The sequence below is a fragment of the Mchenga conophoros genome, linkage group LG5 (genome assembly GCF_057382185.1).
Source record: "Mchenga conophoros isolate Kocher_MC1m ecotype Shallow Benthic linkage group LG5, M_conophoros_male_GT1.1, whole genome shotgun sequence".
Taxonomy (NCBI): Eukaryota; Metazoa; Chordata; class Actinopteri; order Cichliformes; family Cichlidae; genus Mchenga; species Mchenga conophoros.
In genome coordinates, this window is record NC_140530.1 from 28,734,088 (window position 1) to 28,757,121 (window position 23,034).

Below are 23,034 nucleotides of genomic sequence, written 5' to 3' on the forward strand. Positions count from 1 at the left end.
CAGTCATCTTCTCGTTCTAGAGGAAAAAATAAAAACAGGTTTTTGAAAAAGTATGCTACTGTACTGCAGCTTTAGAAAGGATCCTGCATCTGCAGACTGTACCAAAGGGTGGCTCACGCTGGATTACCGTGGGGACTATGAAAAGAAAATAAAGAGGAGTCAAAGGAGCTTGCCAAGAAAAGCGTCTGGACTTCTTTAAGTTACTTGAAGACGTTTCACCTCTCATCCGAGAAGCTTCTTCAGTTCTAAGGTCAAATGGTGGAGAGTCCCAGATATAAACCTAGTGGGAGTAATTGAACATCCCTCTGTGGGGGGATACTCCCACTACGTTTATATCTGGGACTCTCCACCATTTGACCTTAGAACTGAAGAAGCTTCTCGGATGAGAGGTGAAACGTCTTCAAGTAACTTAGAGAAGTCCAGACGCTTTTCTTGGCAAGCTCCTTCGACTACGATGACCTGGATGACTGAGAACCTTCACAGACAAAATAAAGAGGAGGTATTCTAAGAACTCTTAACCATTTAATTTTGATGTAATTACATCTAAAAAAAAAAAAAAAAAAAAAAAGGAAGAAGAAGACAAATTAAAAAACAGGGCATGTGACATTACTAGATACTTTAAATTCCACGTGAACCAAAATGCTTTTGTCTTTGAGAAAACTTAACAAAACCAGCCACTGGTCAGTCAACAACGTAAAGACGAGAACTGTACAATAAATACATTTTTTTATGATAAGAGATAAACGTTTACATTTTTGAGGTGACTGTTTTGAAGAACATTTAAGTTAACCAACGAGAACTTCAATGAAAAGAAAAACACTGTTAAAGAAGGCATGGTGTGACACGAAGAGACAATACAGAGCCATCGCCAATCGACTTGATTAACCCCCCCGCCCCCGAGCTGTGGTTACATACTGCACCTGCAAGTTTGTTTCACAAGTTTTTGCACAAGAATAAGCCATTAACAGCAAATGATGTGCACACATGACCTCTGGAACGCAACGCTTGCCCGTTCCTTTGAGATAAATCATCTGTGGTGCAAAGCGACTGGCTTCCCCTTCTGATTTGCTCTTTCGGGAATCTCGAATAACACACGACAACAATCAAATACTTAGGCTGCATACATACTGTGTGCGCATTATTATCCTAGATGTGCTGGATACCAGACACAAGGCCCCGTGAAGGAAGAGAATTCTAAAAGATTAAGTAGCATTCCTCAAAGGGAAATTCTGATATTTCCCAGCTTGTGTCTTATTCCTCTAATTATCAGCAGATTTCTTGTGGAGATTTGAGAAGCTAAACACTGCTAAGAATGCAACAGGTCAGGGTACGAAGCATGAATAATTACAGCTCTGAGTGCAAAGAAAAAAGCTTTAAAAACGACTGCAGCAGTGAACTGCAGAGCAGCTAGGGTGCAGCGCTCATCTCCATTAACTTTACAGCTTTAGTCAATAAAAGTGTGCACGGTATTTACCCTACAAGTTTAACTTTGGGATTCTGAAAGTTGCAGACGCTAACCCTAACTCTTCAATAAGACTGAAATTTAGATCCAGACTGAGTAATCCCAGAATTTCCCTTTAAAGAACAGCATGGCATCATCTAATGATAAAATCCAACACTTAGATTTTCAAATGTTAACCACTTTCCAAAAGATAATCGCCACACTGGAAACGTGAAGTCAAGATAGCGTGCAAGTGAGGCTCACAAAAAGAGAAATGAAAGCAATTTTAGAGGCACTGGTAAGCAAACAGTCACTTTTTGTTAACTCTCCATTTGTGCTTTGAGGGATGATTGATTGACCTTTAGGGATAAATGTAGCGATTTGAGCAGTGGTACCTTCCGTTACTATTGGCTTCTGAAGATAATGCACATCACCAATGCCGTGTACGCATAAAAACAAAAAGGAAAGACAAACAATAACATGACCTAATAAGGAGATGTAATTGAACATCTATACAAAAAAAATACTCGCTAAATAAGGCATTTTACTTTGAATAATACATAATGAAACTAACAGAAAAAGAATGTCATATTTGGTGAAAGTTTGGCAAAGCAAAAGAAAAGTATAATAAATTATATGTAGCCACAAACTTGTGACAAGGCAACAACTATGTTTGTTTTTTTTTCCCCAACAAGAAATGTGACCTGTAAGGACGAAACAGAGTAGAAACTGCTCCACCACAAAATGTGTGCGCATGCATGCACACATACACACTTTCTCCCATTACAGCACACTCTCGCATACACACACACACGCACGCACGCTCACACTCACTCACGCACACACACACACACACACACAATGGAAAGTAAAAGACCACACGGAAACAGGTTAACATTCACAAAAAGACATTGTGCAAAAATAATGTTTTCATATATGAAAACAAAAAGAAGTGAAGTTATACGTTACATCAGAAACATCTGACATTTACCCCCAAAATACACACCCTGTCGTGAAAAGACTGAATAAAACCAGCAACTTGCATCCTTTTAATGTACAGTACAGTCTGTTTGATACAGAAAAAAAAACTGGGACTAAGCTCTATGCAAAAATCCTCTGCGCATATGTCAAGTATTCTTCCCCCTAATGGAGGAACAAAGTAAAGACAATGAAGAAATCAATGGTGCGCTTAAAACAAAAAAACAAAATCAGCAATATACAGCGATAGATTTACATATTTAGAAACTCTTAGTATGAACTGCTATTAAAATTAATGTGACGGGGGAAAGCCAGAGTGATTCATACTACTACCATATCCCTCCTCTCCCTATTTTATCTGTTCTTCATTCTTTAAAAAAAAAAAAAAAAAAAACTAACAAAAAGAAAAACAAAAAAACAAAAACCAGACTGTTCCCTTTCCCTGGACAGATGATCGACACAGCACAGGTAATCTCTTTCTGAACACACTAAGGAGAAAAACAGGAAAAGGACCGACTGATGCTACAGGTCATGATTGTAATCATTATGCAGCATCATTTTGCACTGTTCCTGATGAGATGCTGGTTACCTGATTTGTTGTAAGTAAATGCAATTTAGGACTTGATGAACCCCAAGGGACCAAAAAAAAAAAAAAAGAGCACCTTCTTTTCCTCTACTCTCCCACAGCCCTCCTCCCCACTCCTGTGTTTGCAAGACAGGATATCACATCTACCTCCTACTGCCCCCTGGTGGCCAGGATGAGCTTAGGGTTGATGTTCCTGCCCTTTCATGTTTTCTGATTAGAGCTAACCACTTGAGGGGAAGGGAGGGAGGTGGGGGTCTCCCAAAGTGACTTTGTGGCTGAGTTAAAAAATAAAATTACATGAGCTAATAAAAGTAATAAAACAAATGAATCTCATGATTGTTCCTTGCCTTTATAAAGAAAAGCAAATGAGAAAGCATATGCCTAAGCCTCTCTTGATAGCTGTTCAGAATTTCTGCTGTACTGCTGTTGTGGGAATCTGGATTGATAATCTAGTGTTCACGTTCGATTTATCTTTGTGATCTACTTTATGGAGGAGTTACTGCAGCAGCAACACAATATTAAGAATCATGATAACATTATAATTAAAATAAAATATGCATCTAAAGCATGGAGAACTTGCAGAATATCTTAAAGTTAGGATTTAACATTCGTGACTGGGATGGACTAACCTGGCTCGTATTTTGTGATCTTCTAGTTAACATTATTCTCACAATTTTGTTAACTTTATTAGGTATAAAACTAGTAGAGACAAATTAATTTCTTCTAATTTGGCAGCCTTTTTAAATGCACTAAACATACTTTTATTCAATAACGCCCACAATCATATCAACGTGATTTAGATACATTTCAAAAGGGCTACTCTCTAAAATCTTTGTGGGTCTGTTGTGTTTCTGCAGCAGACACTGGCTCTTGCATATTTAGATACTTAGGTTGTTTTTTCTGTTACTATCAACTAGGAAAAGGTGTTTTAGTGTCATATCTGAATGACTGTTCTCCTTTTAGATTAATCTAGTCGGCATGAACATTGCACAAATTTCCCTAGATTTAGTGGAGTGTGTCAAAACACAAGATTTAATCGCTCCCCCGCATGAGCTTTTCAGAATTTCCAAACTGTGGTGAGAAAAATAACTTCGGAAAAACCACTTCTGGCAGCTGTGCCCCACCTTCCCAGTCATCCTTGTGTCCATACAAACCAGGCGAAAACCAAAGCTGCCTGTCCACCTTGGCTCACCTTGAGCCTAAAACGGTATCAATACTACGGTCAGAGTTGCTCTTGGTCAGGCCAGGTTGCATTCGGTGTGTGTTGGGTGTGTTCCTGTTGAGAAGTATCCCTCCCGACTCAGTCTCAATGGAGAATGAAGGAGAACACTACAGAGAGGATCATTTTTTACACTAGTTTTCTTTGTATACAATGAATGAGTGGAGAGGGTGGGTGGGGTCTTGGTATATAAACATGACCGAGCTGAATATAATCGTCATCATTATTAGTCATCATCATAATAAAAGTCTTTACATGGACATTGACTGACAGACACGGCACAAATTTTACACTGTTGCTCAGCTGAGAAAGGAGAGCAACAAAGGAGACAGGAGGAGAGAGCAGGAAGTGGGCTGTCCTTCAGGCCTCTGCAGTTCCTCTCCTCTATGCATCCTCTTGTTCCACTTGTCTCTGCTCCTCAGTGTCCTGCTTCTCCTCCTCCTCCTTTGCCTCCTCTCCTGTCTCCTCCGATCTTTTCTCATTGTCTTCTGTTGCTCCCTCAGTGTGGTCATTGGAGTCCGGTTCCTGGGGCTCTGAAGACCCACCCTCTGCATTCCCCTGCCCAGTCTGGAGCTCGTCAGCTGGAGTTGGGTCTGGGTCTGAAGCTGAGGTAGAGGGGATGGAGGGAGATGAAGAGGTGCCTGGGTGGGAGGTACCACCAGCCTTATCTGTACTTTCTCTCTCCTCTCCATCTCCAGTTGCTGCCTTCTCCCTCTCCTCTTCTCGCTCGCCTTCTTCTCTTCCTCTCTTCTTTCTCCTCTTGGGGCTGCCTGGAGAGCTATCAACTGCACCAGGGGGCATGGCTGGAAGTGCCATGATGCCACCATGTGGCAAGAACATGTGTGGGTAAAGCAAACCGTGGGACATGCCCGGGATTAGGAAAGGGTTGAAGGTAAGATGGCTGCCAGTGCCAGCTCCAAGATGTGCAGAGCTGAGGTGGGCCCTGGTGGTGGAGGTAATGATGGCTGCTGCTTCTGCCGCTACTGGTCGTTTGTTAGCCTCTGCAGCGCCTTTCTCCTCCCGCGTCCTGTCCTTTTCGCCACCAGCAGCAGGGGCGCTGCCCTCTCTTTCTGCAGGCGTTGTCGAAGAAGGGCTGGCCGCCTCAGTTGCAGACGGTGCAGTTGTCGTGGTGACCTTCACAGCAGACGCTGAAGAAGAGGAGGAAGTCGAGGAGGAGGAGGAGCTGGGATGAGGAGAAGGTGGCGGTGGCGTGTGTGCCATCATGGTGCCAACGCTGAACAAAGCATGCTGTGGGATTGCAGCCCCATGGGGGTGCGGGATTCCATGCAGCATCATGGGTAACATACTCAGACCATTCTTGGCATCTTCGGCAGACCCCCCAGCTCCTCCCGCTGAGACAGCTGCAGGGAAACCATGCGGGAATCCAGCTGCCATAATCCCAGAGATGGGAATTCCAGGGATACCACTGCGGAGACTTTGCATGGCCACCATGGAGTCCATGCTGCCAATCAAACCACCATTCATGAAGAGAGGAGGACCGAGACCCGGTGAGGAAGAGTCCGAGACGGACAGGAGAGGTTTAGGCATTTCGCTGCGAGGTCGACGTCCACGGCGGCGGGAACTTGGGTCCTTGTTGACGGGTTCTGTGAGGATCCGAGAGAACTTCCCTTCAGGAAGGAAACCCTGCAAGAGGAGGCCATGAGACAACACATTAGTGCACAAGAACAACTGGAACTGACAAAGTATCGCAGGTAGAAGAACAGCCATAGGAAAATTCAAAAGGACAATTAAAAGCATCTTTTTTTTTTAGTCTTTCACTGGTCTGACACTCCTGTGAGAGTAGAGATGACGCTACATCTCTTTCCAAATCTACTTGCTTGCATACTTGCATTTTTAGTATGGCACCAATTGGTTGTTTTAGCATGAAAACTATACAACTAACTGAATGAGAGTGAAATAAGTTTCAGCGCAACAGATTTTCAAAATTTTCAGGGCTTTCACAAAAACATCCTAAAAAGTGGCAGTAATTACAACTCATGCCTGATTCTCTACATCAGAAAAAGATCTGTAGCTTCTTATGTCAGCCTTCTGCAGTCTGTGATATCCTGCTACACAGGCTTGATGTGCATGGCATTTCTGAGGAAATGTTACACTTGGGGCTCGTTGTCTTTTACAACTGATGTCAGAGAGGGGCAAAACACACCCTGTTGACATCCAATGCTACACAGTATCATACTCACAGAGTGTTTGACCACATCAGCCCAGTCTGGAGCCACATAGTATTCCGAGTTGGCATCCAACCATCTAGAGAGCTCCTTTATGGCCGGAGCCATAGCACCACCAAGCTGCAAAGTAGGAAAACCAGCACAGTGTAGTTGCAATGATATCAAATTGTATGTAGGCTTTTTCTAGCTTCCCCTACTCAAAGGCAGCCTGTATTATTGGTGGACAGCAAAGCGCCACCAAACTGCAGCAAAGGAAGCAATAACACAGCAATCCTTCTACTTCCCATGGCTGAACTTTCATTGGTTCAGTTTTATGTTTTAAAATGAACACTTTTATTTGATTTTTGTGTTTCATGTATTTTATATGCGCGTCTGTGTGTGTTTTCTACCCTGCGTCCAGTGCCGCGGTGCACAACTGGGACCCTCTCCTCCCCCGTCAAAGAGTTTATATCCAGCTTGGTGGGATCTTTACAGCGATGCCTCCTCTGTTTGGGACGCTCTACAAAACCATGCAACAGACCTGCACCAGACTGCACAGTAGCCAGGGAGGGTAGATGGGGAAAAAGGTTGTAAGTGCCAATTAATCTGAGCATAAAAGAATAAGTGCTCAACTGTAGCCTCAGCAGAGGACATTCCAATACAGAAAAGGCAAAATATAAAGAATACAACACAGCAGGATTTAGAGCATTACAATCCTAGAAATCCTCGACTTACATGAGCAAATGCCGGCAGATCCATGGTGTAGCCTGGATTCTGTCTCAGCCACTCAATTAGACCTTTGCCGGCTGCCTCTCTGTCAATGGCCACAATCTCTGGCTGAGGAGGTGTCTGGGTTGGGGTGGGAGTAGAAGAGGAGGACGGTGTGGGAGGACCTGCAGGTCGCTCTGAGGGAGAGGGGGATGGCGAGGAGGTGGAGGAGGAAACAGAAGAGTGGCTGATCACCTCAACCCGGCCCTGTACATGGAGAGACAGACACATATAGATAACACAAGATTTACTTTCTTCTTTCTTTTTTAATCAACTTTATCTTTTGTTTTTTGTCCCCAAAATGTTCTCGGTGGTGCTTCTCTTTCACTCTGAAGTAAGTGCAACTACTCTAAATGCCCTTACTCTGAAAAGGCCCTCCTCCCTCTACCCACCTGTGATTCAGGGAGGTGCAGTCCTCGGCTCTTGGTGAACTCAGAGTACAGAGCTTCCACATTTCTCCTCCTCCCTCTCCTCCTCCTCATTGAATCATCTCCCCTCAGGCTCCCGTTAACTATTTGTCCTGTTACCGGATGGATGAGCCCCGCCTGCAGAATTCCGGCCATGTCGATTCCCACGGGGCCTGGCAGCGGGGCCGTGATGGGAGGTGGCGGTGGTATCTTATGACTGCTGCCCGCACCAGCATTGAGGTGGCTGATTCCTGGTGCAACCACAGCTTCATTTGTTCCAATGCTACTCGTGGTGCTTATTTCTCCTGAAGACTTGGTCAGATCTATGGCTGCTTCTTGCCAGCCATTTATCAATATGGCTCCTGTACGGTGAGAGGGCGGAGCAACCACGGGTGCTTTATCACTACTGGAGCTTGTGGTAACAGCAGTGTGGCATGACGATGCAGATTTTCCAGCTAAAACCTTGGCAGCTGCCGCAGCAGCGGCTTCATAGTCGAAAGACCTCCGACCTCCTGCTCGTTTGAGCTCAGGGAGGAAGGCAGGAGCCACAAGCCTCTCCTGTAACAGAGGCAAGGAGGTAAGGCGCCAAGCTCCGCGCCCGCATGCGCCGCCCCGCGGCATGTACTGTCAGGGTGGACAGGGTGGGTGAGGGGTAGACAAGAATGGGAGAGAGATGATGGCTTTATTAAACATACATATGGACTGAGACACAACACAGTGGCGGCTGTCAACTAGACCTGGGTAAAACTGTTAGATATTTAAAATGTTTTTGTTTGTTTTTTTCCTGAGAGTGAGTGTGTCATCTTTGGATGCTGCTTCAGGCACCTGACAAGTTAACTTGTTTACATCTGAAAGTATGAGACACGGAACAAACAGCTCATAATCCATCTGTTCGCTGGCCTATGGTGTCAAACATTTTGTAAACAAACCTCTTGGTTTAAAAACGCTGAAGGCTAAGCAGCCAGAATATAAACTCAGAGCAGAGACACAAATCTGGTCATTATTCTCACTCTCGCATATATGAAATGTGTCTTTATAGATATATGACAACTTGCCCAAGTCTAATCTCCACATTTATATTATCAACAGTACACATTACTGAGACAGGAAACTTCACAATAAGCAACAAAGCAATGGTGTGGATTAGAGGTGCCCAGTGCTAATAGTTTTATTTATAACTATTGCAGTTATATTTTATATAGAACATAACAATGAAGAGTTAAGGAGACACATACAAACAAACAAAATCTTTAGCAGAAAATGAAAAACTCGGTCAGACTCATGATGCATTTTGCAAAGACCTGGTCAGTCAGTTGATTATAGTCAGTCTAAAGTCAGCCTTGTTAGCACTTTAAGCAAACTGGGCACAACTTGTATGAGCCATGGCATGGGAGAGATAAATGCTGACAGATGACAGATACACCGATATGTGCAACAAAGGGAGTTAATTTATTCATTCACTCTTCGAGTCTCACCTTAGGTAGTCTTGTGAGAGGGGGAGGAATGGAAAATCCCAGTGCAGGATTCGCCTGCTGCACCCTGGCCTGGGTTGGGACAGAGCCCGAGGCCGTGGTGGAGAGAAAACCTGCTCGGTGTTGGTGGTGCTGGGCTAAACTGTTGGCCAAGCAGGAGTTGGCAGCCAGGGCGGCTGGTGAGTCATACTGCTCGCTAGATGAAGGCCACTTCCCCTTAAGGATGGCGTGGCAGATGCTGTCCAGGCGGTTGATGATTACTCTATCCTACAGGGGCCATAAAAATAAGCGGAGAAATTAATTAATAAACACGAATAACTTAATTTACAAGAAGTGTACCAAGTGCCACAAAATTTAGCTAAAATGTAAAACTCATTTTGTCTTTTCAGACTTTCTAAGCAGCGTCAGCACTGTCCTCTAAATGAAAGCAGTGAAATTGCCGGTGAGAACTCAAAACAGGGTATTTTTGCTTCTAATCGGCAAAAACGAAAACATTTTCCTGCAAAAGAGGAAGAGCAGAATTTATAAAAATAATTATTCTAACTTTACTGTCAAAAATGTTTTAACCACGGGAGAATCAACGTCTACTGTTAAATATTTTGTAAACACATCACTGAGAATGTTACAGTAATAGTTAAACATATATTTTACCTTTGGCCACTCAGAAAATGAGTACAGTGCTTTCTCCTGTAACAGCTGAGCGATGGTTGGCTCTCTGGTTTCATGAAGGCTGTCAGGAATCTCACACACTGAAATGGGAGCTGCAAACCTGGGGCTGGCAGAAAACCCTTCGACCACAGGCACTGTGCAAAATGGAAATGGGTTAAGTACAAACAAATGAATTTAAGTGTGAAAGGTGAATTAACTTCATGAAAGTCTCAGCATCCTCACCGGGTGTACTGGGTCTCTCCTCCTTTACTTGGCCTTTCAACTCTGCACTTTCTGAGGTTTCTACTAGGCCATCATTCTGCTCAAGCTTTGGGGTCAGGACTGTGCTATCTGCCTCCAACATCTCATGTTTTGTCTCAGTTTTGACCTCAGATAACGCTGTAAACCCAAGGACCTCTGGCTTGGCCTCAGGTTTTATCTCAGAACTTTCTGGGTAGCTTGTGAACCCCAGACCCTCAGCCTTGGCTTCAGGCTTGATGACAGATGTCTCAGGAAAAGCTGCTAACCTCAGGTCTTCAGGCTTTGCCTCGGTCTTAAGCTTAGGACTCTCTGGATAAGCACTAAACCCCAGAGCTAATGGTTTGACCTCTGATTTGACTTCGCTGCCACCTGCATAGGCTACAAACTGAAAAAATTCAGGTTTAGTGTCTAAATGCTCTGGCTTCATACGAAAGCTCAGATCTTCAGGTTTAGTCTCCAGTGTTTCAGGTTTAATCGGATATTCTAACTGCTCTGCTTTGGTCACCAATCCTTCTGACTTTACGGGGTAGGAAAAGAAACTGGTGTGTTTGACTTCAGAGCTATCAGGGCAAACATCCTCAATAGTCTGTGTCTTGGTATCTTCAATCTTGACTGGTAGCAACAATTGCTCTGGTTTCTCCTCACCATCGGGTAAATGAGAAAATTTAAGGTCAGATGGTTTTGTGTCGATGTTGTTCACAGGCAGAGTTGAGCCCATTTTGATTTCATTTTGATCGAGCAGGTTATCTTTGCTGTCCTGATCAAGGGAGAATTTTAGTGCGTTATTCTTACAGTCTCTGCTGCCATCGGGCAAGTTCAGGTCTTCGTCTGAACCCTTGCAGTGTGCCATAGAGGCTTCATTTTTGGCTTCCTCCATGCTGTTGCTCTCTCTGGTGGTTTCAGTAGAGTTTGATGGTTGTGTAGGGGATGACACAGAAACAGAAGGGCAGGAGAGCTGTCCAAATTGCGAGTAAATGCTACCCAACTCCATCTCATTGGTTTTGACATCTAGTTGTTTCAAACGCTTTTCTTCCTCCTCATCACAGGGTTGTACAACCGGAACATCAAACGGAGAAACATTATCCTCTTGCCCTTCGGAAATCTCATCTACCTGATCTGCTAGATCTGTGCGACCCATCAAGCTGCCCTGTCTAGACTTTTTTGGAATTCCTTTCATTTGCACAAACTCTTCAGTTGTGTTGCACATCAATGCTTCAGTGTCAAGAGAATTTTCAATAGACCGTTCCTCCACCGTTTGGTACAAAATCAACCCCTCCACCTCCTCCGTAGGCTCTTCAATAGATAGGCTGCCCTCCTGTTCGAGCTTTCCAAGATAAGAGTGCACGTCTTGGGGTGAGTCCTTTTTATGCTCTGCTTGGTCAAAGCGACCCTCGAGGTCTTGAGACATTTGGATAAAGACTTCCTTCCTCTCGCCCTGTTCTCCAAGGGCAGACTCTGATTCTATCCCTTCTAACTCTGGCACTTCCATGGGTGGATTCAAAACTCCCAAACTTTGGTCTGCACCTGCAAGCAAAAAACATTGAGATGTAATGTAGGGGACATAGCAGTGGTTGGTGTTATCTCTTCATTTTTTTAATCCTCAGATTGGGGCGTAAAACATTAGACAGTTTAAAGTTATTAAGAGGCTTTGCCATAGTGTATACGGCCTAAAGAAATCTTAAAACATCAGGACATTTCATTAGCAACTGATATAATTTATGATATATTAACATGTATGTATGACAGCAACTTGTACATCTTTACAAACTGAATATTTGTGATCATTCCTGGAAAAAAAAAAAGTAGGTTAAATACTATGCTCAATATTTTCCCTTTGACATACCTTGGTTTGGATTACATTCCTCTCCTTCCAGATGTTTGTCTCTTTGTTTTTCCACATTCTGTTCCAAGGTCTCCCTTGACAAGTCTTCAACTTCTTCCTCCTCCTTATCATCAAACTCAAAGCCGGTACTTTCCTCCCGATCATCTCCATCCTCCACAGGATTAGTCAGGCTCTCAGAGACATCAGAGTGCCCCAGTCCATCCTGTGGCTCATGGGCAGTGATGTCAGACAGAGAAAGTGGAGGAGGGGGTACGTACGGCAGAGGAGGACTTGCTGACAGGTCCGTGTGATCTGCACTCGGTTCTTCATTCACACCAATGTCCTGGACACAAAATATAAGTGTTAGATTTATTGAAGCCTAAATGGCATTGCTCATTTTGGCAATAATATAATACTACTGATTATTAACTTTAGTTTACTTGTATAATGATGGTGTGATCAAGTCGCAGCTTTCCAACATTTAAATTGATTTAAAAAAAAAAAGAAAAACCACACACACACACACACACACACACACACACACACACACACACACACACACACACACACACACACGAAGCTATTCATCGCTGCAATTAAAAAAATACTGGCGACACCAGTGCTACCCCTCAAGCTCCTAGTAGACAACCTATGGTATCAATTTTAAAATTCTACATCACCTTGTTTTCAAGTTATCATATTCACGAGATTTTCAGAAAACTTGACCTTTGACCTTGAGGTCGAGGTCACTGAGACTCAAATTCATCCCAGATTTTTAATCAAAACATTTGTGAAATGAATTTGAAACTCCTATGTCGCCTTACTCTAAAGTATTACATTCACAAACTCGCGTGTCCATGCCGCCTGCAGGGTGACAACAACATGCCATCAGCCTTTTACGGCTGAGGGGTAAAAAAGGAAAGATGTAAATCGCACGATGTGAACATAATCTATAATGAACATTTCCAATGTCATAAAAATTAACATGCTATTTTTTTAACATTGATGTTAAACTGCAGCTAAAACGGCCATCTTTGAGAAGTCTTTCAGAATTTTCTCTCAATTATTACAATTTTTTTTTTTTTTTTTGCAAACTTTGCAATATTTTTTCTTCTATTCGACTGAGCAATAATCACTGTGCAATAGACTCACTCAAATGTGCAATCCACTGGTATCCCTATTTATCCATATTATATATTCTGTATTTATATATGTGTATATATGGTATATTTATGCTTATATCTTTACTCTTATTCCCCTCTATTGTATCTGTAACACGCAACTTCTGTCGGTGCTGTGCTACTAGAAACTGAATTCCCGGAGGAACCCACCTGAGGGATTAATAAAGTTTCATCTAATCTAATAGAATTTGAAAAGATGCCATTTTAGAAAATAATTTGGCAAATACTTGATAAGTGCAGCCCTTAGTGTTTGGCAAATGTGTTTTACAGATCTTAAAATGTAAAATATGCAAAATCCAATGAATAGTTTCACTTGGAGCAATATGACCCTGACAAACATCAAAGATCAGCATTCATTTGAGCTTTACTGAAACACAACCCGTTCATTGAATATACTAACCGAAAGAAGAGGCAAAATGTCAGCAGTTAACAATGCAGCTGAGCACTTTTGTGTTTTCAATATTCCCTACAACAGATTTTCCCCTTTACTTTTTCCTCTTTTGTTAGAGCAATTTTTCCATGTTTATCTACCGTCTGCCCCACTGGACACATTGCATTATATTATTTGAGCATTAAGCCGATAATATGAAAAGGGTTTCAGATTATTGTTATCTTGAGGGCTGTGATCACAAAGACATTTAAGATGATTTTAAAATTCATTTTATATTTATTTTGTAAGATGGCACTGTTATCCAGAGGGCACAGGCTGGTGAAACCAACCTTAAAGAGCATGTAACTTGAGGACAGTGGCTCAACAGAATCGCCTGCTGATGGATGGGAAGGAGGGGATGAGGGCGGAAGGCCCAAACACTCCTCCAGAGTTCCACCTTCCTCCCCTCCTCTGTCTCCCCCCTGTGCCTCCTCATCCTCCTCCTCCAGGAAGCCCGTCTCTAAGGTAGAAGGACCCAGGATTGGATCAGATTCATTGAACATATGGTGAGCAGGACTAGTGTGGTCCGTACTGTCCCAGGGAGCCTGCAATACAGAAGTGTAGGATGTCAAAGCACAGAAATAAGAAAACCTATGTGAATAACTTGAACTGTTAAATTTCAAATGGTTAGTTGATGACCAAAAACATTTTTATTATATTTTTATTAACCGAGTAGGTGTCATAACGTCAGATATTTGCTATATCAGACAATAAAAATGCTTAAAACATATAAATTATAAATTTCCTATAAATTCAATTTTTTGCTTAGGGCAGAAACAAAGCATCTCATGCAGTCCATACAGTTGACATTTCAATCACAGACATAGTTTATTATACAAGTCTTATTTAAATATCAGAGTAGTTATCTCAAATAACACTGCATACCTGTAACTGATCCAGCTCCACTGATGGTGCCATCAGCCCAGTTTCCTCAGACGAGCCCTGCTCACCAACGAGCACATCACTCCTTAGTTTTGAATCCAGGTCTGTCCCACCCACACCGTATGAGTTGAGCATGCTTTGACCTCCTGCAGCTGAGTTAAAGGGGAAACCGTTGAGGGCATCTTTGGAAACCTTTCCTCCATGTAAAGAATCTGCAGACATGGTGTCATGCTGTAGCGTGCCCAGCTCCAGAGTTTCATCCAAAGGTGGACAGTCAAGGAAATCTCCTCGAGGTCCAGGAACTATTCCCAGACTTGGTGAAGCTGAATCATGAGCATCCAATGGTGGAGGGTGAAGGTGAGGGTGAGAAGAAGAAGAAGAGGAAGAGGAAGGAGAGGGAGCAGATGGAGGTATAGGGTGTTGCGAGTGATGATGATGGTGGTGGTGATGAGAGGATTGGTGGGGATATTCAGGAGGCTGAGGAGAGTGGCGACCGAGTCCCGAATCGTACAGACAGCAGTGAGGATGAGGAAGCTGGGGATGAGATGAGGAGGAGGATGAGATGCCAGGATGAGTCGCCAAGCCAGTGTGATGAGGGTGATGGTGGCTTTGAGGATGAAGGTGAGCAGGGTGTCCCCTGACATAGTTCCTGTGAGCCTCCAGGAAGCTCAGCTGAGGGTCGTTGAGGATGTAGAAGTCGGTGCGGCTCAAACCGTGGCGCGCTGCCCCAATAAGGAGGTCGCGGTCGTGTTTGCCAGACTCCCACCATACAGGGAGGTAGAGCGAGGGCCGGCACAGCTGAAGACGGGCTGAGAGTAACGGATGGCGGAGAACCTGAGAGAGGGATGCAGTTCAGAGACCAAGCTACTTTCTTAACCGAATGAAAATGTCTACATTTTATCCATTTTTATATTCACATAGTCAGAGAGATGGTCAGGTTTAGTAGACAGAAGTGTCGTTCTTTTGTTTTATGCTTTCTGGACAAATATGTTTTGACCCTTGGCACTAGACTCCCCAACACAACTAGCGAGTTAGCTGTGGGCATTACCTCAGCCCCAGTTTTTAGCTGTGTAACCTAACGCATGATAAACAGTCTGACTTATAAACAGTTCACACTTTTGACCATGTAGAAAATGTCTAAATGTCTATTCTGAGGTTAGATATGACATCATTTGTAGGGAGTGTCTTTTTTTAATGACTTGTATACAGGTTCACCGATGATTCACTTTTTTATCTTTAGCCTTTTTTTGATGACACTGAAAAGAAGGGAGCTAAGGAGGGACAAATGAGGTTAATTTGAACCCCTCTAAACCATCAACACAAACTCAGAACAGTACAAGCAAGATAAACTTTGACGTCAATGTCTAACAGAGTTCCATCGATGAAAAGGACGCTATTTGTTATTAAGCTTTGTTTCTTCAAAGAGCCCACCTGCTCTCTGATCTTGCGCAGCAGCTCGATGCGGTATAGCGTCCTAGCTGCTCTTTCTTCTGTCAGAGGCTCCACAATCACAGCGGGATCCACCAGTCCTGGGAGACGCAAGAGAAAGGGAGGGGAAGCAGAGAAAGAATAAAAGGATGAGAAACGGAAACAGTGACAGTCAATGTTGGCATAGAGACAGTGGAGAAGGCAGGAAAAATGCAGACCAGAGTAAAAGGGATGGAGAGTATTAGTGTGTTCAAGAGTCACTCCTGTCTTTAAATGATTTTGTGTTTTATCCTGCGTATATACAGGAGAGTAAGTTATGTGTAAATTATATGTTAACATGCAATTTGTAGTTAAATGAGTTATAAAAACTACATCTATGGAGGCTATTTTACTAGCAGGGGTCAGTAATGTTCCCAATGACGAGGTCCTCAAAAATGATCTGCAAGTTGACACTCTTATGACAAAGTCTAAACGATGTATTGTTTAACTGTAGGCTTAAGAAGTGTGGCTGAAAACCAAAAACCTGCAGTGCCCAGAAAACATTAACTGGAACATGAAGCTGAGCAATAATACAAATTAGCAAGGGTTACCCTGTTGATAAACTAAGTCCATCACAGATGTCAGTAACAACCCCAACCGGCATATTTATCATAAACAGTACCTTCTTCCTTCCTGGGTGGAAGCTTGCATGCTGTCCTGCACATGTTCACAAAGGAATTGAAGTATCTTTCCAGACTCTCATCAGTCTTCCTCTCCAGTCTGGCAAGAGCTCTGAACTGGGACCAGTCAAATGCCTTCCTCTCCGGGTCATACACCACCCCAAATGATGATACTGTGCGGTAAAAATCTGCTTGTTCTCGACGAGTCCACCTAAAAGGTCACAGAAAAATACAAATGACTGATAAATACATATACTGAGAAACTGCATATAAATGCATGTGAAAGCAGATGCATTCGTGTCTGAATGAAGATGCCGAGCAGCAGAGCCACAAAGGTAAGATTAAAGTATACGACAAAAGCTTGGTATCTCTGTCTTATGTCAAACATTTCTACCTTCTCTGCCACTCCAGAAACAGAGGGTCAGGTTCTGTAGCGACCACAGAACACCTTCTTAAATCTTCACCCAGCTGCCAAGCCAGTGGCCCACCAGCGTGATGACTATGAGCAGCTCCAGCTCCTCCGATTCCCATGCCAACGAGGCCATCGTGAAGCATAAAGTCATGCCTGAGCAGTGGCTCGCGTCGTAGTGTGAAGCGCTGGTAGGCAGTGATGAGGCGACGTAATCGGGCCGTCAAGGCGGGGCCTGTGGGCCAGAGGGGCCGGGCTTGGACAACATGGAGAGCTGCCACCCCGGTCCCGGTTCCTGTTGTCGTTGTGGTGACCAAAGTTCCATCTTGGGTGCACAGGTCACCTGACATCTGAGAGTCTGGAGAAAAGCCAGTCAGAGTCAGCACGTTAGATCCTTCACACACTGGATGTGTTTGAAGGTATACAAAAAAAAGAAGCATCTAAATAACCACTTATCATTCAGTACAAATGTGTGTCTATGTGGATAAAGCCTGCATTATTTATGTATTCTCTTATTTTGTTCAGCTCAGAGGGAACGTGAGGGTGTGATCCTATAAAAACACAAGGACCAGAGTATATTGCTGTCGATGTGTTTCTTCTCTTCTTCGTTTCTGTGTCGCAGATATATGAAGAGCACGCGTGAAAGCAAAAAAGCAAAAAAGCCACTGCAGGCAAGATGAAGCATGCCTCTCCCAGGATTGTACAGACGTGACTGTGTTTAGTCATTGAAATATTAAAAAACTACTGCAAAAGAATAAGAAAATACATTTTCATATCTCTGATTCACAGCTTGGTTATTGGCACCGGCATCACCTCTCAACACGCTTCACTCTCGTTCACTGAACCACATCTTTTTCTTTCTTTCTCTGTATGTCTTTAAATAATAAAATGTTGTGTTTAAAAAGAGTAATCAACAACTTCTGAATATTATACCTTTAGCTACTAATACTGCTTTTGGTCGAGAATAAATAAATACCTCAATTTCAGAATTGAAATTAAAACTGTAAAATGATGTTTCCATACCAACTTTAAAGGAAACATGTGATCAAATATTTGATTCAAATAGAAATCAACACTGAATCTAGTTAAAAAGAGCATCGCAGCTTTCCCTTAACAATGTGTGTCACTGCACTTATAATACTACAACAAAGATTTGAAGAAGCAAGCCTCATTATAACAATTATCCAAGTCCTTAGTAGAGCTCTAAGGAAATCAAGACTTCAGTGGAAAAATGAAATAAGTTTTGATGGGAAATGTCGTGTTAAAACACCTCACGTCAGAACAGAGGAGTGAAATGTAATCGAGTGGAGGGAAATTACTGTATTTCAAACCATTTGAAAGAACGTCAGAGTAAGAAAAGAAAAAGTACAATTTGAAAAGTTAGGTTAGCCTTTAACAACCCACGAATGCCAAGAAATTATAAAGCTATCTATTAAAATTTGAATTATGTGTATGGTTGGTCCTTGAATGAGTAGTGGAACTCTTCATTTGGTCTTCATATTAGTATGTAACACTTGTAACTGTCTCACCTGGACCAGTACTGTCTGGCTTGTCTGATGTATCGGTGCTGGAGCAGGTTTCCTCTCCCTGTGAATAACACAAAACACACAAAAAAATAAAAAAAAAAATAAATCACAAAAATCATCTTTTCTGTCACCTGGCTAAAAATATATACCTTTTTATTTCTTTATTATCTGTTACTGTTATTAGCTGTTACTTTTATCGTTGTGCTGAATATTATTTTTTTGTATCACATTTTCTTCTGTTGTTTTAACTCCATCTTTTCTTTACCTTAATTTAATATTTTTTGGTTTGTTGTGTATTTTGCCTGTATTTGTGAATATTACTATATCATGTCCTTTATCATTTTCTGTTTTTTGTTTGCTTGTTTCTTTTGCCCAATAATTAGTAATTGTTACAGCCGTGGCTCTATCTGACCCTGATTATTCCTTGTCTATGCTATTATCCACCGTTTTTCTACGACTGTAGAAAAACTCTTTGCTTCTGAGGGTCTCTTGAGTGTCCCTCAGAAGGTGTCCTCCTGAATGGCTGGCCTTGTGGGCTTGCGTGTTGATAACTGTGCTGGTTAATATCCAACACAGCATCTTGCCATTTAAAAAGCCTGTCAGCACAGTACTCTCACGACAGCAGCAGCATCTCAATCCTGACCGAGGTCTCAGTCAGAATGGGCACAGTTCTGTGAAAAGGACTCTAGAGTGTCCTATGATTCAATAGCTTGTAAAAAAAACACTTTTAGAAGCAACGATTTAAAGTTTTCTGTATGACTTTATAAGTCTCTCACATCAGTGTGGAGGAATTTCAGCACAGTTTGTAGGGATGCACTGCTCTCTTAATACTCTATGGCAGGGGTGTCCAACTCCAGTCTTTGAGAGCTACGGTCCTGCAGCTTTTAGATGCATCCCTACTCCAACACAGTTGAACCAAAGGGTTGGATTACCTCTTCAGAATGCAATCAAGTTTGGCAAAGGCCCAGTAACAAGCCATTCATTTGATTCAGCTGTGTCGGAACAAAGATGCATCTAAAAGCTTTGCGGGCCACTGCAACGCAAGGATTCTCCTTCTTTTCAGCCAATCCCCATTAGATTTGCTGGTGTGTCTGGTATTATTGTCCTTTTACATCACCTGGTCTCACATGATTCATATGCTCTGCTCCCCTTACCCCTAGATCAGGGTGTAAGAGTAACAATTCTTCTATACAATAAATCATTCTTTTAGAAGGATTCTTCAGACTGGCCAGTATAATTCTAATTAAAATCATGATACAGTAAGAATATTTAAATTATAGAACAGTGGCAGCTGCCAGTAGTACCCTTTAGTCTCCTAACAGATGCACCCGGGGTATGAATTTGAAAATCCCGTGCTGTTTTGTTCTGAAGTGATCACATTCACAAGATTTTAGAAAACTTGACCTCTGTGACCTCAACCTCTAAGTCAAAGATTCAAATTCATCCGAGATTTTTAGTAGATGCACCTATGGTATCAATTTGAAACTTTTATGTCGCCCTGCTTCTCGAGTTATAGCATTTACAATCATGGATGTCCTGGCTGCAACAACGGCAGTACCCCGTCAGCCGTTTTGGCTGAGGAGTAAAATAAATGATAATGAATGCAATACCACGCTGTTATTAAACTATGAACTATTGAAATGGACTATATGATCATATCACAAAGACACATTCCCTGTGAATGCCAGGTTTCTACAGATTGACAAAAACTGATCTTAAGCCAAAAAATATTTTTGGAATTCATGTTTTGAGATGGTCGACAGCTTTTATATTCAGAGGTTAAACTTTCATTTTGGAGTTTATGTTAGTCACGCTGGACTTGCCAAATGAAACCTGACTCAGTAAGCAATAAAAACCTAGAGATGAGATTTTTGCATTTGGAAAACATTATCTGTTCTGCTGTCAAATGTATTAGAGCGTTTAAAAATGCACCATTAACTCAACCATTTTATTTTAATAGTACCTAGTAGCCATGCAAGTATTCAGCTTGCAAATGTCCAAAACGTAAAGAAATTCTTCCCTGAGGCAATTTTAATCCCCCTCCCCCATGCAAAATTACTTTTCCTTTTTTTTTATAACACATTGGAAGAAAGTATTCAAAGAAATCTCAAGTTGTCTGTGGCATGGTGCAGAGCGAGAGAGGAAGAGAAGACAACAAAAAACATATCACTAATATAGTCTCAGGAGAGCTTTTACTTCACCTTGCTGCTCTCGTCTCTATCTTCTCCTCCATCTGGTTTGTTTTCAGGATCATCCTTCGTCTCCTCAGTTTTGCATGCGCTGACAAGAGAAACAAAAACATAGAGGAGAAAAGCGTTAATAACAATATCCTAGTGAGCTTCTACCATATACGACTGGGCAACACATGTAAGGACAGAATTCGGGGGATGAATTAGAGTAAATGTGCAGTCTAGGACAACAGATTTAAAAAAAAAAGTAAATACAGGCAGGAAAACATGATGACAGAAGAAGAAAAAGCTGTTAACGAAGCACAACAACAAACAGCCTGCCAGATTATGAGCAGTGACAATGTGATAAGATGTAAAAAAAAAAACATTTTGTATGGCACACGTGTGTGTGTGTGTGTGTGTGTGTGTGTGTGTGTGTGTGTGTGTGTGTGTGTGTGTGTGTGTGTGTGTGTGTGTGTGTGTGTGTGTGTGTGTGGGGTGATGGGTACTGTAATAACAAAACAGCTGAACATGAATTCACATCTTCTTACATTTTGTTGGTGGCAATTTATTAATGCAATGAAGAAAAACAAATGTGATTATGAAAAATAAAACAAAGCCTCACTGAGGAGTCACATCACAGGCTCCACACAGATCTGCTTTAGTTTCCTTATGCTGGTTTAAATTGTTTGTTTGTTTTTTTTATTTATTTCCTCTTTTTAGTTCTTCACAAATTTCTCAAAAACCCAGTAAAGAGCAGAGTGGTTATTCTAATGTCTGATATTAGTTATAAGCTACTATTGAACTGCTGTTCAATGTTTTGGTGCACAGCATATTTCAAAATTTGCTAATGAAAAAAGACAGATGGGTCTCTGCAGAGATTTGATGTTTGTGGCATATGTTCATGTTTTTGAATGTGGGTTGCCATTTCCATTGTGCATTTTCACAGGGAGGAAATTAATAGTTTTTCCCTCATGCAGATTTTGGTTGGGTAGACGCTATGGCATTTTATTTTTCCCCCCTATTTGTCAAACAGGCAAGACGATGTGAAATTTTTAGAAAATCACCCTTTTTCTAATTTCAAAAATTCACCTGCTACTAACCATCACGCTGGCCATTCAGCTGCCTCTCCGGAGTGAGATTCAAACTACTGTATAGCAGCAGGATACACTCTGCGAGTCAGACTGTGAGTCTGTCGCAGGGGTTTGCAAATGACTGTCTTCTAAATCAAATTATTTAATCATTTATTTAAAATTCTGCACCAATGCGATTCCAATTTTACTGGGGAAAATGAATTAATGAATTCACTGAAATGAATTCAGCACATGGGTTAATTAAGGGCACTTCTTAAAGGAAAAAAAATTAAAAAGATAAAAGGGTTTATTAGCTGTGAATAAAGAACTTCTATTCATCTTGGAAGGAACTTTCCTGTAGTACCAAATTTTCTTCTATTTTTTGTAAAGACAGAAATGAGAATTCATGTTTAGATTTTACATTATTTATGATCACTTGCATAAACTGTTAATGAATTAAATAAGCATTGTTCATGATCGCTCATGGATTTTTATTTCCTCAATGTATTTTTAGGTTTCTGCAAAAGTCCTGAAAAATCCTTCTATGTATAATTGCTGTTTCTTTTGGAAGGCTTCCTACCAGCATTTCAAAAACTTTTAACATCCAAAAATATCACACCTGTGCTGTGTGTGTTGTAGATTCAACATAAAGCAAAAACTCCTCGGGCAGCAATAAAGAGAAGTATTAGCACACAAAACACTTTCACACCTGTGCAGGTTCTGCATGGCCACATTTCCTGTACTACTGCTTCTGCATGCACAATTTCATCCTTGTAACATCGTCTCCCTGCATTCATTTATTTTCTCCTATCCTGTTCTCAAAGCTCTGTAGGAACCCTGCAGAGTTAACATTTTGAGACTAGAAGTGCTCTGTAATGTCTGTCCTCTTACCATTGCTGGTATGGATTCCAAAATAAAAATAAAAAAATAAAGTGTGCGTATGTATGTACATATATGTACTTGTGTGTGTAGATATATATGTATGTATATGTATGTGTGTTTGTTACTTGTAGTTATTACTGCCTGTTACCTGTGGTAATGCAATTTATAATTTATATATTCTGTATTCAGTTATGAAGGCTCTAATTGTTGGTTGCGAGCTGCCGCTTAGATGCTTGTATCTGCCCGGGGCTGTTGATGGGTCTGTATGCAATGATGGGCGTAGCTGCGGGAAGTTTATTGTTTTTTTTTTGTTGATGAGTGAGTATAGGGGTGGGATTTAATAAGTTTTCTTCGTCCCACTCCTTTTTCAGGCAAGTTTTGTTTTTTGTTTTGTGTATTTTATGTTCAATATAGGTATTTGTTGTGCCTGAAAATGAATAAATAAATGAAAAAATGAAATGAAAAAATCTTCCTGCTACACAGTCGCTGTGCTCAGCTGGGCGCAGCTTCAGGTTGAACAGGTAACAAAGCGAACGACAACTTCAATTACCTTCAGGAAGTGGATCAAAGCTTCCTGTTCAAATGTATGCGTCTAATCTTCACAGCGCTACCATTAGCCGAGGCAGCAG

The 23,034-nt window shown here is 41.8% G+C and overlaps 1 protein-coding gene across 6 annotated transcripts in view; it reads right to left on the bottom strand.

The window, feature by feature from the left end:
- Nucleotides 1-396: 396 nt before the first annotated feature.
- Nucleotides 397-23,034, bottom strand: part of chd6 (chromodomain helicase DNA binding protein 6) — a 98,185-nt gene continuing 75,547 nt past the window's right edge. For 3 of the 6 annotated variants that reach the window (XM_085274703.1, XM_085274704.1, XM_085274702.1), the window contains exons 30-45: nt 20,484-20,562; nt 18,286-18,343; nt 16,742-17,114; nt 16,350-16,558; nt 15,692-15,789; nt 14,264-15,094; nt 13,669-13,923; nt 11,789-12,110; nt 9,928-11,469; nt 9,688-9,839; nt 9,040-9,303; nt 7,550-8,188; nt 7,125-7,364; nt 6,800-6,940; nt 6,426-6,530; nt 397-5,868 (exon numbers count right to left, since the gene is read on the bottom strand). In XM_085274703.1, coding sequence (XP_085130829.1) covers nt 4,609-5,868; nt 6,426-6,530; nt 6,800-6,940; nt 7,125-7,364; nt 7,550-8,188; nt 9,040-9,303; nt 9,688-9,839; nt 9,928-11,469; nt 11,789-12,110; nt 13,669-13,923; nt 14,264-15,094; nt 15,692-15,789; nt 16,350-16,558; nt 16,742-17,114; nt 18,286-18,343; nt 20,484-20,562 — 6,568 coding nt within the window. In that variant the 3' untranslated portion in view covers nt 397-4,608. The remainder of the gene's footprint in view (nt 5,869-6,425; nt 6,531-6,799; nt 6,941-7,124; nt 7,365-7,549; nt 8,189-9,039; nt 9,304-9,687; nt 9,840-9,927; nt 11,470-11,788; nt 12,111-13,668; nt 13,924-14,263; nt 15,095-15,691; nt 15,790-16,349; nt 16,559-16,741; nt 17,115-18,285; nt 18,344-20,483; nt 20,563-23,034) is intronic. The other 3 variants (XM_085274705.1, XM_085274708.1, XM_085274706.1) reach the window with 3 other exon arrangements.